Consider the following 13,296-nt stretch of genomic DNA (forward strand, 5'->3'; position numbering starts at 1 on the left):
GTTTGATGCTGGTTGGATGTGGTTGGATGCTGATTGGATGTGGTGTGATGCTGGTTGGATGCTGGTTGGATGTGGTTGGATGCTGATTGGATGTGGTGTGATGCTGGTTGGATGCTGGTTGGATGTGGTTGGATGTGGTTGGATGCTGATTGGATGTGGTGTGATGCTGGTTGGATGTGGTTGGATGTGGTTGGATGCTGATTGGATGTGGTGTGATGCTGGTTGGATGCTGGTTGGATGTGGTTGGATGTGGTTGGATGCTGATTGGATGTGGTTGGATGTGGGTTGGATGTGGTTGGATGTGGTTGGATGTTGATTGGATGTGGTGTGATGCTGGTTGGATGCTGGTTGGATGTGGTTGGATGTGGTTGGATGCTGATTGGATGTGGTGTGATGCTGGTTGGATGTGGTTGGATGTGGTTGGATGTGGTTGGATGCTGGTTGGATGTGGTGTGATGCTGGTTGGATGTGGTTGGATGTGGTTGGATGTACCTGACTGGATGCACACGGGCGTCCTGGTGTCGATGCGGGTCTTGGGTTTGCGGGTCACGCCCTCGCTGATCGGGATGATGAGAGGAGCTGAAATGGCGCCCGCTGCCATGGCAACCGCTGGCCAATCGATAACAGTCACTGAGCTGCTGAGTGGCAGAACGATTGATTATTGATCTTATGTAGATCATAAACAACATGTCACCTCAGAGGATCACAAACTTTGATGATCGTAGTTCAGATCCGGTTCTGATCCGGTTTAGATCCAGTAGCCGAATGTTCCAGACGTTCCATTTCGTGACAAACTGGTCCCCACGTAAGTTCCGGTTCTGACCCTTGTTTGGTTCTGGTTCCGCTCCTGTTTTTCCAGTTTTCTGTGAATTTCGTTAAAATGAATTTCTGATCGGGACATCAGCAGTATTTTCACTGAAGCCCAGCTGTTGCGTTTAGCGTCACCCTGACAACGGGATCGCAGTAGGCTCCGCCCACAACGCTAAGCAACAATGCTTAGATTCTAGAACCAGAACCAGAACCACCTGCCCTGGTTCGGTTCGGCACAGTTTTTATGTTTAATATGATTCAGTCTCGTCCGGATTTTTATCGGATTTTCTGGATTTCACTGCCGACGTTTCCTAAAATAGCCGCAGTATTTTCTACATTAAAACTTCAGGTAAAATGCTTTAATCTAAATATAAATATGTGATATATTTCATTTCATAGAACTGAACTAGAGTTCATTAAACGAACAGACCAGCAGAATATCTGCAGGACCCCGGCTCCTTTGTAATCAGGCACGGATCAGGACACCTCACACTAAGAGACACACGGAGACACAGGCTTAAGGACCCCGGCTCATCGCAGCACGTTCAACTCGGTCCAGTCAAACTCGGCCCCGCTGCGGAGAGACGGAACAACAGAATTGGGTCAGGATGGCAGAGGTGAAGGTGAAGAAGGAGACGAACCTTTCGGAACCGGCGGAGATAGAGAACAGGTGAAAACCCGCTCAGAAGAACCAAACTCCGAGGTAGTTCGGCTCAGAAGAACCGAACCCCAGCTGACAGAACTTTGAGGTTTAAACAGAATGATTCTGAAAGGAGCAGAACCAGAGGTTCGGAGAAGAAGAACCAGGAGAAACGTTTTCATTATTTTTAATGTTTCCAGAAGCATGCTCTGACTCGGTTCGGTTCGGGTGTTTTCCAGGATCAAGGAGCTGTGTCAGCAGTTTCCCCAGGGAATCACGGACCAGGTGATCCAGAACGACCTGCCTCACCTGGAGCCCCAGCAGCGCGCCATGGCGCTCAACAAGCTGCTGTCCCTGGTCAGTCACTTCCGGTTCCGGTTCGGTTCGTTCTTCGCCGTATCGATCTGACGATAAGTGGACTGCATCACTGAGACCATTTCTGTGGAACGTCAGCAATAAACTGACAATCCCGGCTGCAGCTTCCTGTTTGTTTGATGTGAAACATTTAAGACAAAAGAAGAAGAAACTGACAGGGTGTGAATACTTTTCCAGCTCCTGACCTTTGACCTGACTGTGTTTCAGGGTCAGCTGGACCTGCTGAGGAACAGTTCGGGTCTGCTGTACCGGCTGAAGGACACGCAGAGCGCCAGGTAAGCTCCACACCGGCCCGGTTCTGCCGGGTCGTTCCTCCCTGACGCTCCTCTGTGTTCTAGTAAGATGAAAGGTTCTGACAACCAGGAGAAGCTGGTCTACCAGATCATCGAGGACGCAGGAAACAAAGGTAGCGTCCTGTAGACGGTCCGCCGTGATCGGGTCAGGACCGATCGGGTCAGAACCTCATGGCCTGTTCTGGTGTCGCCGCAGGAATCTGGAGCAGAGACATTCGCTTCAAGAGCAACCTTCCTCTGACGGAGATCAACAAGATCCTGAAGAACCTGGAGAGCAAGAAGCTCATCAAGGCTGTCAAGTCTGTGGCGGTGAGTCCAGAACCACCAGGCCCGGTTCATCCGTCTCTGTCTGAAGCACAGAGGCAGCAGCAGTTGATGCTTTCAGTGGAGCATCGATGGAAAACCTCCAGTAGCTTTTGAGGACCCTAGTTTCTCCTGAGGACACGGGGCAGGACACGGAGTCTCTGGACTGTCTTTGCCCGTTCTGCTGTGTTTCTGCTCCAGGCCTGTTTATCCATGAAATGAACCCCCAGGAAGCAGAAGTCTGACCCTCTCCACCTGGCGTCTGCATGTCTCCTTTACTTCTCCTAACATCCAGGATGAGCTCCTTGGTCTTGGCTGAGCGTAGGGTGGTCTCCCTTGAGGTGAGACCCCCTGCTGTCGTCGTCTGCTAGTTTAACAAGGTGCTACTTTGGTGGCCTGGAAGCATGAAGAGCAGAGGGCCAGAGCTGATGAGCTACTGACTCTGTCAGTGTGCGTTTCGTCAGGAAGTCCTTAATCCAGCAACAGGTGGGAGAGGGGCTTCCAAGGCCTGCCAGTTTCCACACCGGTCTGCCATGAAAGCGGAGCTGAATTCAGTGAAGCGGATGCGTGCCAAGGTTTCCCCCAGAAAACCTTCTGAGCCCAGTGGTTGGGCGCTCGGCCAGTCATCCGTCCAGCAGCTCGTCGTGTTTTTCAGTGAAAAAAGTAATAAAAAAAAAAAAGAAAAAAGGGCATTTCATTGTTGACCAACGGTCACTACGAACCCCAACAGTCAGGTGAGAGTCCCTCCACTGTGTCCTGCTTTAAAAAGAGAAATTTCTGAATGAACAAAACGGCGACATGAGGCCTGGTACCGCGTGGCTCCGTAACCCAGTCGGACGTTGGAGTTGGTGTGGGCAGCACTAGCTTTAAGCTGACATGATTAAAATCTCTGGCAGTAGTGAAACCTGGGTAGCGGCTCTGTTTGGGGGGGACGTAGACGGTGAAGTCCTGTGAGGGGAGCAGCAGGTGTTGATGTGACACAGACTCCGCCCCCTCTGCTCTTCCTACCAAAACGCAGTCATGTCGCCGATTGGCTCAATTAGCTGAGTCCCGGATTCCTGACTGAAGTCAGGAGTCTGTTGTCATGACAACATCTGTCTGATGGTTCGAGAGGGGCCTCAGTTCGTCCGTTTGTTGACGAGGGACGTGGCGTTGCTGAGGAAACGGCTGGGAAGCGACGGATCTTCTTAGTCCCACCGTAACTCGGCTCTGCAGTGTCTCTTCTGCGGAGCGGTAATCCACTGGCGTCCTGGCTGTCAATCAGCTCTATCACTCCGTTCGCACCAGAAACCAGTCAGATTTACTTTACTATGTATGAAATATAATTAAAGGAACATTTTTAATTTCTATAAAACTCAACAAACATCAGAAATACTGAAACAAATGCAGAATACTTAGAAAATGTTGCAGAGGTTTGACAGAATTTAAATGTCCTCTCATTCTTCTTTGATTGGATGCTTCAGTCTGTTCTAGCTGCTGATTGGCTGGATCTACTACACATTAGCCAATCAGGCTAATTCACTTTATTAAAATGGTTTAAAATCATTAGAGTAACTGGAAGGAAATTAAATTAATCCGTTTCATTTTGGTCTGATGAACTCAGAAATAGGTTAGAATTCAAAGCAGATTTTATATATTCAGGTTTCTCATCAGAGCTCACAGAGCGGGCTGAAAACAGTAGCTGACCCGGTTCTGATCTGGTTCCGGTGTGGTTCTGTCCTCCAGGCGTCCAAGAAGAAGGTGTACATGCTGTACAACCTGCAGCCAGATCGTACGGTGACGGGCGGCGCCTGGTACAGTGACCAGGACTTCGAGTCCGAGTTCGTGGAGGTTCTGAACCAGCAGTGCTTCAAGTTCCTGCAGAGCAAGGTACCAGCAGAACATGTCCGACCAGAACCAGAGCTGTCTGGACACAAACACACACACAGCCTGGTACTTCTATACAAACTGAAGACTTGGTATTGATCTCCATTCATTTTAGTGACTGTTTAATCCTAACAAGAACTAGTTTATTCCAAACTCCACCCAGCCAGGGCCAAACTCCACCCAGCCAGAGCCAAACTCCACCCAGCCAGAACCCTAACCAAACCTGTAATCTAACCAGCAGAGCTCAGGAGAAACTCCAAAGTAAGCCAGGACCAAGAAAAGGTCCTCAGTTTCTATATGTAGTACATACAAGTACACACACACCGGTTCAGGTTTAGATGATTCGTTCCAGCAGGGGGCAGCACAGGTCTCCCTCTTGAAGGCTCTGCAGGTCTGGGCCCTCAGTAATGAAAGTAGATCAGATGGAACCAACATGATCAGTGATGAACTCTGTGTTCGTCCTCAGTTTTCCTTTACAACGGCACCAAGAGACTTTCTGGTTGGGTCTGTGACCCCCTGGTTGGGTCTGTGACCCCCTGGTTGGGTCTGTGACTCCCTGGTTGGGTCTGTGACCCCCTGGTTGGGTCTGTGACCCCCTGGTTGGGTCTGTGACCCCCTGGTTGGGTCTGTGACCCCCTGGTGGATCCTGTGAACTTCTCTGCTCTGCTCCAAGGCGGAAGCAGCAAGGGACGGGAAGCAGAGCCCGATGGTCCAGAGGAACAGCTCGTTCGCCACGTCGCATGAGGTGTGGAAGTACATCTGTGAGCTGGGAATCAGCAAGGTGACTCCTCCCACCTGCAGTCCAGGCCCCTGGCAGTCGGTCTACCTCTGGGCTGACAGGTGTGTGTGTGTGTGTGTGTGTGTGTGTGTGTGTGTGTGTGTGTTGGGCGCAGGTGGACCTGTCCATGGACGACATCGAGACCATCCTGAACACACTGATCTACGATGGGAAGGTGGAGATGACTGTGATCGCTGCCAAGGAGGGGACGGTGGGCAGCGTGGACGGCCAGATGAAGCTGTACCGCGGCGTCAACGCCATCCTGCAGCCCACCGGCCTCGTCAAGACGCCCTGCGGACTCTGCCCGGTAACCATGCCCCCTTGACGTACCTGCAGCCCCTCCCCAGCCTCACCTGACCTCACCCGTCTGTCCTCTCTGCAGGTGTTCCACGACTGCCACGAAGGAGGAGAGATCTCCCCATCCAGCTGCATCTACATGAGCGAGTGGCTGGACTTCTGATGGGGCGGGGCCAGAGGAGCCTTATGGGCGGAGTCGGTGTGCGAAGCGGGCGGGGCCGTGGACATGTGAAGACGGCTGGGTGGAGGGATGAATGATGCAAACTGAAAACCCAAATGCTAAGAAACAAACGCAACAGAAAAAATGAAAACACAAAATGCTACAGCAACAGGAAATGGAAGGAAAAACAACAGGAAGTATGAAAAGCTGTAAACTCACTCCCCCAACAGAAGTCCTCCCACCACTAGGGGGAGACTGCAGTTGGTTACATCACCTACATACAGACGCTGCAGCTGGGACAACCCAGTTCTGGTGCCTTTGGGGAAAACCCAGAGTCGGAGCATCTTCAGCCCGACCCATGGATCGATGTTTGTCCCATCAGGCCCGGTTCTGCTCCATCAGGCTCTAATGGACTTGGTGCTGACGATCAGCACGGATCATCTTACACCACTTCCTGTCTCCGTATCGACCTGACAGGAAGCGGCTCGGCAGCCGCAGCTCCAACTGCTGGGACAAAAACAAACGCAGAGAACTTCTACGGTTCTGGATCCAGGCCTGATGGTTCTGTTGGGTCCAAGGGGAATCCCACAGAACCTCAGGAACAGACTGGAACCAGAACTCTAGTTTCTGTGCTGCTGGTTTAGCTTGTGAATAAATTCAGTGAAGCCCGCAGAGTTCTGGTCGGGTTCTGGCAGCTGCTGGGCTTCATTCGGTTTAGATGACTCGGGTTGCCGAGTCTGGTTTGATTGGACCTGATGGTTCTGGTGGGAAAACATTAAAAACACATTAAAACATTGAGTTCTTCTTCTGTGGTTTTTGAAGCACCTCTTGCAGGACGAAGACAGGATCTTCATGGTCCCTGTTGAGAATTACGGGTCAGAACCAGTCCCAAGAGGTGGACCATGGCATAACCAGAACCACAACCTGGGACTTGTCTCTGGCCCCGCCCCCACAGCCAATGAACCAATCGGAGGCCAACTTCAAACTAGTTCATCTCTCACCAGAGGAACCTCATCCTGACCCACCGACCTCTGACCCCTGACACCTCTACTGTCCTCTCTGCCCTTCATAAGTCTTTGATCGCCCTGTAGTTCTTTATGAACAGTTCCTCTCCTGTAGTTCTTTATGAACAGTTCCTCTCACCAGAATCTCATCGATATCTTCATGGCAGCTGATTCTGGATTTCTCTCCATCATGCTAAAGGCTAGCTTCCACTAGTGTAGCTCAGACCCTGAAGCTCTGAAGTTCCTCAGGGCCCCGTTCTCGGGCTCCTTCTCATCTCCATCCTGGTTCGTTGAAACGCAGCTGCTTCCTCCTCCTCTTCCTCCCTGCGGTTGCCATAGAAACATCGATGTCCTCTCCAGTTTCACATCCTGAAAACTGATTTGTTTGAAACTGAATCCATCAGATTAACTGATTATTATTGTATTGATTTTACTTATTCTTTCCTCAAAAGTCAACAAAGGCGCCCATAAATAAAATGTATTATAATTATTCTGACGGAGACGAGTCTCTCTCTCTCGAAAGCTAAAGTTCCAGTCAGAACTGGGTCGGGATTCAACCCACAACCAGTCGCTGGGCCCTACTGGGTCGACAGTAGAGATGAAGACCCATCATCATCATGGAGGTTCTGGAGCTCTCAGCCCGGTTCTGTTGAATCTTCCTGGTTCTGAACTGGTTCCCTCCTGGGTTGGGTTCTGACCCGGTTCTACCGGCTTCAGGTGTTGGAACCATGGCTCAGTCAGCAGCAGGGTGGTCAGACCAGAACCAGAACCAGGAGTTCTACTTCCCACAGGGCCAGTTCACTGAGGAGGTGGAGACATGACCTCTGACCTCTCATAGTAACATTTGACCCCTGGTTCCAGTTTTCCACTGAATTTATTTAAATTCCGTTTATTTATTTAAACGATTCTCTGCGGAAACAAGGCGGCCTGGTTCTGTTCTGGTCCGGTTCAGGCTCGGTTCTGCTCTTGCTGGATGAAGATGAGGAGGAGGAGGGTCAGTGCGGATCTTTTCCCGTCATTCCCTGCTGCAGCCCCCCCCCTCCTCCCGGTGCTCCTCCTCCGGTTCCGTCCGCTCTGCAGACTCTTCCTCCGCAGCTGAAGTTTGGATCCTCGCTGTGGATCTCTTAGCAGGTAAGCGGCGCCCTGCTCCGGTTCGGTTCGGTTCGGCTGGGTTTTAATGGCCGCTGTGATTGGAGCTTCGGTTTGGGGGGCTTCTAGGTTTCTGAGGCTAACTTCGCTTCGTGTCGGGAGTCCGGGCTCAGTCTGGCCGTTTGGACTCCGGTTCCAAACCTAATAACCTCGGAATCTCCGAACCAGAACCGCGGTACTTCCGCCGGGCCCGGCCGCGCCGTGTGGCCGGGCCCGGCGGCACTTAGCAGCCCGCCTGGCCGCCTCCGGCCCCCCACCCTCCCGCTTGGAGGATGGAGAATAATAACGGTGCGCCATGCAGGCGTGGCCGCGGGAGGAGGCGGTCTGGCCGGGACAATAACAGCCGCTGCGGCCGCGATTCTGCCCTCATTTCCCGGTCCGTGTCAGCGTCGGTTCGGACCGCCCGTGGCCGGCCTCCAGCCATCTCTCCCCGGCTCTTTGGGGCTCCGCAGGCCGCCGCGCAGCTCCGCTCGGCCCTCAGAAAATGCTGGAAAACAGAGGCCTCCATCCCCGGGTTCTGCTGGAGGAACGTTCCTCTCAGAGAACCGAACCCTGCTGCAGGTGTTCAAACTGCAGAACCATATTCAACAAGGACTTGACGGGTTCCGAAAGATCCAAAGTGGAATCTTTTTCAAGGAACTTTACCCAACAGAACTCCTCCTACTGGTTCTACAGTTCCGGTTCGGTTCCTTGGAATAAGTTCTGATGTCCTGGCCGAAGCGCTCTTGTTCTGACAGTTGATTGGGTTTTTAGTTTTAAAATGGGTCCTTGGACCAGAACGGTACCGGAGCGTTCCAGGTTCGGATGTTCTGTTGGGTCTTCAGCTTCTCATTCTCTTGGTTCTGAAAAGTTGCAGGAAGTTCTGGTTGGATCCAAAACATAGAGCCGGGCCAGCTGTAGCTGCTGGTTCTGACCCAGAACGTTCTCCTGCTGGAGGTTCTGAATGGTCTGCCGCTCCAGAAACTTCCTCCATGAACTGGGAAAATCTGGACTCAACTGAAGCCGGTCCGATCTGAACAGATCGGTTCCGATCCGATTCCTGGTTTTGTTTGTCCTCTACATGTGTCGTTAGAGAGTTAAACTTTAAATGTTTCTGATGTTTGGCGGCCATCTTGGATGGATTTGAGGTCTGGAAGCCGCCGCCATGGCATCAACAATCAATCGATGATCAATCAATAAGCTTCCTGTCTGAAACCTGGAATCCCAGTCAAGAGCTGGTTCTGGTTCTGAGTGAAGTCAGGCAGGAAGCTGAAGCTGGATCGGTTCCGGAGGTTGAAGTTCAGCTTTTTCTAAATGACTAGACTCAGTGGACCGGTTCTGTCGGCTCAGTTTGGGTTTCTGTTGGGTCAGAACCGGGTCTGGTGGGTGCGTTCCCTCTGTTCAGGAATGTTGGGGCAGTTTTCCCTGCAGCTGCTCTGCCGTGCGGCTGTCTGACAGCTGTTCCTCAACCTGAGGGGCGGGGCCCATAGGGGGACAGGTCGTGTGTCCCTGGGGGACTCGTGTTCAGGACCCGACAGCTGTCGGTTCTGTGTGCGCAGCCAGAACCTGGAAATGTTGATGAGATCATTCTTCCAGCCACTTCCTGGCTTGGACTTCATGATGTTATTGCTCTTCAATAAAGATGATGATGATGAACACCAATAATTAATGTCTAAATCAGAATAAGGAGCTTCATATTGACCCATCAGTTCATTTCTCAAAACATCCAACTGGTCTGTGGCTCGACTGGTCTGAATCCTTTACTCTAGCCTAAACCTCTAAACCTGGAAGACAAAAATCTCTGCCAGGAGTAAAAATGGCGGATTCATGAATGTGGTTAGCCAGAAGTCCATGGCCTGGCTTTGCAGTTCTGCAGCAAAAACTGATTTAGTTCAAAACCCGCAATGGGAAATAAAGAAAGCTGAAAAATACGAGGCAATCAGAAACAAAGGATTTCTAGACAAACTAGATCTGCTGTTCTAGAGTCCAGGATCAAACCCTGAAGGATTCAGTGAAGCTGCTCTTAAAAACAGACTGGATGCAGATTCTGGTTCCCTGAACACACAGACCAGCCAATGAGGCGCTAGCTCCTGCTGCCGTCCAATGAGAGTCAGACTTGGCTGTGCCAGGTTCAGGGTGTCGTCCAGTGTGGGAATTTCCAGCCTCCTGATCCTACCTGAGCAGCATGATCTCAACCTCTCTGCAATATGAAATATTAATGCTGCAAAGATGTGCATTAAATATTAACTGCCCGTGAAGTGCTGGAGCCTTATTGACTGCAACAAAGCTCAACGTTTTCAGAAATAAAACCAGTTTCTGTTTCAATATGAATGAGAAAAAGTAATAAAATCAGTAATGAGATTTTTTATGAATTGCTGCCATAAACTATAAACTAAACTGATTTGGATTATGATTAATGTAAAGGTGTCAACATGTCTCCTCCTCTGCTGCCAGTCCGCTCTCCGTCCTGCTGAAATGATGCTGACCCACCGCTCTACCACGTCATCCCCTCGCGTCCCCCATTAGAGCTCAGCCAATCAGAGCGCAGCAGCCAGACTCAACATGATCATTGGTCAGGAAGAAACAATGCCGTGCCCGGTTCTGTTCTGTGGAACCGGGCCCAGGTTCTGGTTCTGCCTCTGACCCGTGGTTCCGCCCGCAGGTGTGGTGGCCCTGAAGCGGCCCGTGTTAGCCGACCCATCATGATGACGACGGTGGCGGCCGAGTACGACCCGATGGAGCTGCACGGCCAGTACAGCAGCAGCGACACCGTCAACAACCGCTGGGACGACGACTGGGACAACGAGAACAGCTCCGCCCGGCTCTTCGAGCGCTCGCGCATCAAGGCTCTGGCAGGTAGGCGGGCGGCGCCCCCTGTGGGTTGTACTCATTTAGCAGCGAGTGCATGAGAATGACTGACAACGCTAAGTCCCTCCTCCTGGCTGTGATTGGTTGTTCCTGGTAGGAGCGGTGCGTTTCTGCAGCAGCTCAGACAGGAAGTGGAGACGATACGACCAGAGGAAGCCCCGCCTCTCTGACACCTCACTGGGAAAGTGGGCGGGGCCAGAACCAGAAATGCACCAATCAGAACCATCATAACCATAATCAGCTGAAAAATGAGGTGCTTTAGCTAGTCCAGATTCAGGTTCTGGTTCTGGTTCTGGTCCATTTTCTGGTTCTGGTTCTGGTCCAGGTTCTGGTCCAGGTTCTGGTTCTGGTCCAGCAGGCCCGGCAGGATGTTTGTTTCTCACTTCCTGTCTTTGACTCAGGAATGTGAGGAACAATGAAGGGAAGCTGATGACATCATCGTGATGCTGTCGCGTCATTGGCTCACGCTCTCCACTGTAAAAAGCTGCTTGGGGTAAATACCAGTCTGTTTGTAGAAAACAAACTGGGACCAGCATGGTGCCAGTCGGACCGGTTCTGGACCGGTTCTGACCCCACACACAAGCAGTTTCAGTCCAATGAGAACTCTAAGGTAGAAATTGAACCCCAGTGACCTTTGACCTCATCACACTCAAGAAGAAATCAGCATCAGATTGTTGTTTTATCAACAACTTGTTTTTATTTGTAGCTTAAAAGAATCAACGATTTATAGAAACCTGAACTCAGTCTGATGACAGCGCCCCCCGCAGGCTCGTTATGTAACACAGTTACTTTATTATTATTATTATTAATAAAACAGGAACGACCTGCAACTTCTGCACACTCACCAGCTGGACCTGCACTGCAGATCTGACCTGGTTCTGGTCCTGGTCTGTTGGACCAGATGGATGCTGCGCTCGCCTCATAATAAACATATGAGCAGATGGTGTGTGTGTGTGTGTGTGTGTGTGTGTGTGTGTGTGTGTGTGTGTGTGTGTGCAGACAACAGGAACAGAACCTGTTGACAGGTCCAACTGTCCCAGCAGCTTTCAGGTAGAACTTACTGGGAATGCTGGATCCAACCCAGCAGCAGATGATGTTGAAATGTTCCTCCAGAACCTCCTGGTGACCCGCTGACCCCTGCTGACTCCATCTGACCTCGGCTCTATCTGGACCAGCAGGGGAACCAGAGTTCCCTTGCTTCCTGTTTTCTGTCAGAAACCGGAGAACACCTTCCTGAACCTCCATGTCCGGTACGGCGTGGGCAGTACCAGTACTGGTCTTGGTTCTGTTCCCAGGAAACACTCTGGGTTTCAGTACGGGAGTTCCTCAAGGCCGTGTGCTCGGGTCCCTGATCCCGGCCCGTCTGGATGTGGATCTCGTCTAGAGAAGAAACGCCTGAAGAGCTGGGATTCCCTCAGAGTTTTGACCCGGTTCTGGTTCCGGTTCTGCATGTATCTCTCCTGGAAGCGACCTCCTGAAGGAATCTGTTTCACCTTCACTTTTTGCAGCGTATCCGTCCTGGAGGGGCAGAGGAGGAGAGGGGGAGTCCCTGCAGCCAATCAGACGCAGCAGGGCAGGGCGTCGCGGCGACCTCTGGACTCGTCACGGCGCCGCTGCCGACTCCAGGTCGCTGCTCCCGGTCCGCTCCACAGGCTCCTGTCCAGAACCAGAACCAGAGTTTCAGACTGTGACTGCCTGGTTAAACTTTAATCTGAGCTTCTTGTTCATGAAGTCCAAAGTTCAGCTCCGTCGCTGCGAAGGAAACTACCGCAGGATTTCCTTTCCTGATTTCATCCCGACCGAATCCTCGGATCGGCTGGGACTCTTCCTGCCACGTCGGCCGGAATGTCGCTGGACTGAAGTAGAACCAGGCCTGGAGAGGTCCGGGATCCGACCCACAAAGACCCGCGTATAAGGAACTGTAGGAGGGATGGAGGCGGCGCCGCAGGCCAGCAGCAGCCTGCTGGAGGGGCGCTTCAAGCAGCTGCAAGGTGAGGGGGAACCCTGCCTCCAGGTTCACAGGTTCTGCCCGTTTGGGTCGGTTCCCTCCCTCCTGCTTGTTCTGATCTTTGGGTCAATCCGGTTCTGGGACGACTCCTCTGGAGCTCCACCGGCTCGGCGCTCAGCCTGCAGGTTTTTGCAGATGTTGTCTTCTTTGCAGACCTCCGTCTCCGCCGGCGATAACGATCTCCTTTAAATTGATCCGTTCTTAATTTATCCTAAACTTGGATGAAACTCAAATTGTGTCACCTGATTGTCCACAAACAGCGACGTTAGGAAAATGTTAAACATCAGGATTCTGTTTATCAAATATTTCATGTCTCCGTCGCTATGGCGACAGTTTATTCAAATGAGCACCAGTGAGCAAACAATGGCCGGTTCTAGAGTTGATGGTTCTGTTCCACGAAGGAATTCTTCCTGTTGCTATATCAGAACCAGCAAACCCGATCCGGTTCCTCTTCCTTCCTGTTGTCCCTTCAGAGTAAAGTTCCAGAATCCTGGACCGAGCTAGTAGGATCTACTGAATTAATGGTTCTGACCCAGTTTGTCTCTGTCCACCCAGATGAACGTGAAGCAGTCCAGAAGAAGACCTTCACCAAGTGGGTCAACTCCCACCTGTCCAGAGTGTCCTGCAGGATCACCGACCTTTACCTGGACCTGAGGGACGGACGCATGCTCATCAAGCTGCTGGAGGTTCTGTCCGGAGAGAGACTGGTGAGGGCCGTTGGTTCTGTCCGGAGAGAGACTGGTGAGGGCCGTTGGTTCTGTCCGGA

The 13,296-nt window shown here is 51.7% G+C and overlaps 3 protein-coding genes across 12 annotated transcripts in view; 2 read left to right on the forward strand and 1 right to left on the reverse strand.

Annotated features, from left to right (window-relative positions):
- The window catches only part of dzank1 (double zinc ribbon and ankyrin repeat domains 1), a 31,372-nt gene extending 20,258 nt beyond the window's left edge, over positions 1-11,114 (reverse strand). For 2 of the 8 annotated variants that reach the window (XM_015017950.1, XM_015017949.1), the window contains exons 1-2: positions 5,429-5,507; positions 493-638 (exon numbers count right to left, since the gene is read on the reverse strand). In XM_015017950.1, coding sequence (XP_014873436.1) covers positions 493-638; positions 5,429-5,487 — 205 coding nt within the window. In that variant the 5' untranslated portion in view covers positions 5,488-5,507. Of the gene's footprint in view, positions 1-492; positions 639-711; positions 826-4,107; positions 4,114-5,428; positions 5,508-7,215; positions 7,469-11,072 lie in introns of those variants that run through there. The other 6 variants (XM_015017948.1, XM_015017954.1, XM_015017955.1 and 3 more) reach the window with 6 other exon arrangements.
- On the forward strand, positions 1,393-6,318 carry polr3f (polymerase (RNA) III (DNA directed) polypeptide F). The gene is made up of 9 exons (XM_015017957.1): positions 1,393-1,480; positions 1,690-1,807; positions 2,033-2,100; positions 2,164-2,231; positions 2,315-2,427; positions 4,147-4,290; positions 4,961-5,068; positions 5,181-5,372; positions 5,448-6,318. Exons 1-9 carry the CDS (start codon positions 1,419-1,421, stop codon positions 5,523-5,525), a joined length of 951 nt encoding a protein of 316 aa, XP_014873443.1. The 5' UTR covers positions 1,393-1,418; the 3' UTR covers positions 5,526-6,318.
- sptbn1 (spectrin, beta, non-erythrocytic 1) overlaps positions 7,565-13,296 on the forward strand; it is a 28,883-nt gene continuing 23,151 nt past the window's right edge. Inside the window, exons 1-3 of one of the 3 annotated variants that reach the window (XM_015017937.1) lie at positions 7,565-7,657; positions 10,317-10,510; positions 13,086-13,237. In XM_015017937.1, the coding sequence (XP_014873423.1) occupies positions 10,357-10,510; positions 13,086-13,237 (306 nt within the window). In that variant the 5' untranslated portion in view covers positions 7,565-7,657; positions 10,317-10,356. The other 2 variants (XM_015017939.1, XM_015017940.1) reach the window with 2 other exon arrangements.

Source organism: Poecilia latipinna, unplaced genomic scaffold, assembly GCF_001443285.1.
Source record: "Poecilia latipinna isolate Pla-1442-1.1 unplaced genomic scaffold, P_latipinna-1.0 Scaffold2210, whole genome shotgun sequence".
Classification (NCBI taxonomy): domain Eukaryota; kingdom Metazoa; phylum Chordata; class Actinopteri; order Cyprinodontiformes; family Poeciliidae; genus Poecilia; species Poecilia latipinna.

What these genes read in the sequence shown, in the direction of transcription:
- polr3f (XM_015017957.1), top strand. Translation starts at nt 1,419, where the DNA reads ATGGCAGAGGTGAAGGTGAAGAAGGAGACGAACCTTTCGGAACCGGCG. An exon ending in AAGGACACGCAGAGCGCCAG is followed by an intron (nt 2,101 to 2,163) that starts GTAAGCTCCACA and finishes TCTGTGTTCTAG; the next exon opens with TAAGATGAAAGGTTCTGACA. An exon ending in CGAGGACGCAGGAAACAAAG is followed by an intron (nt 2,232 to 2,314) that starts GTAGCGTCCTGT and finishes GTGTCGCCGCAG; the next exon opens with GAATCTGGAGCAGAGACATT.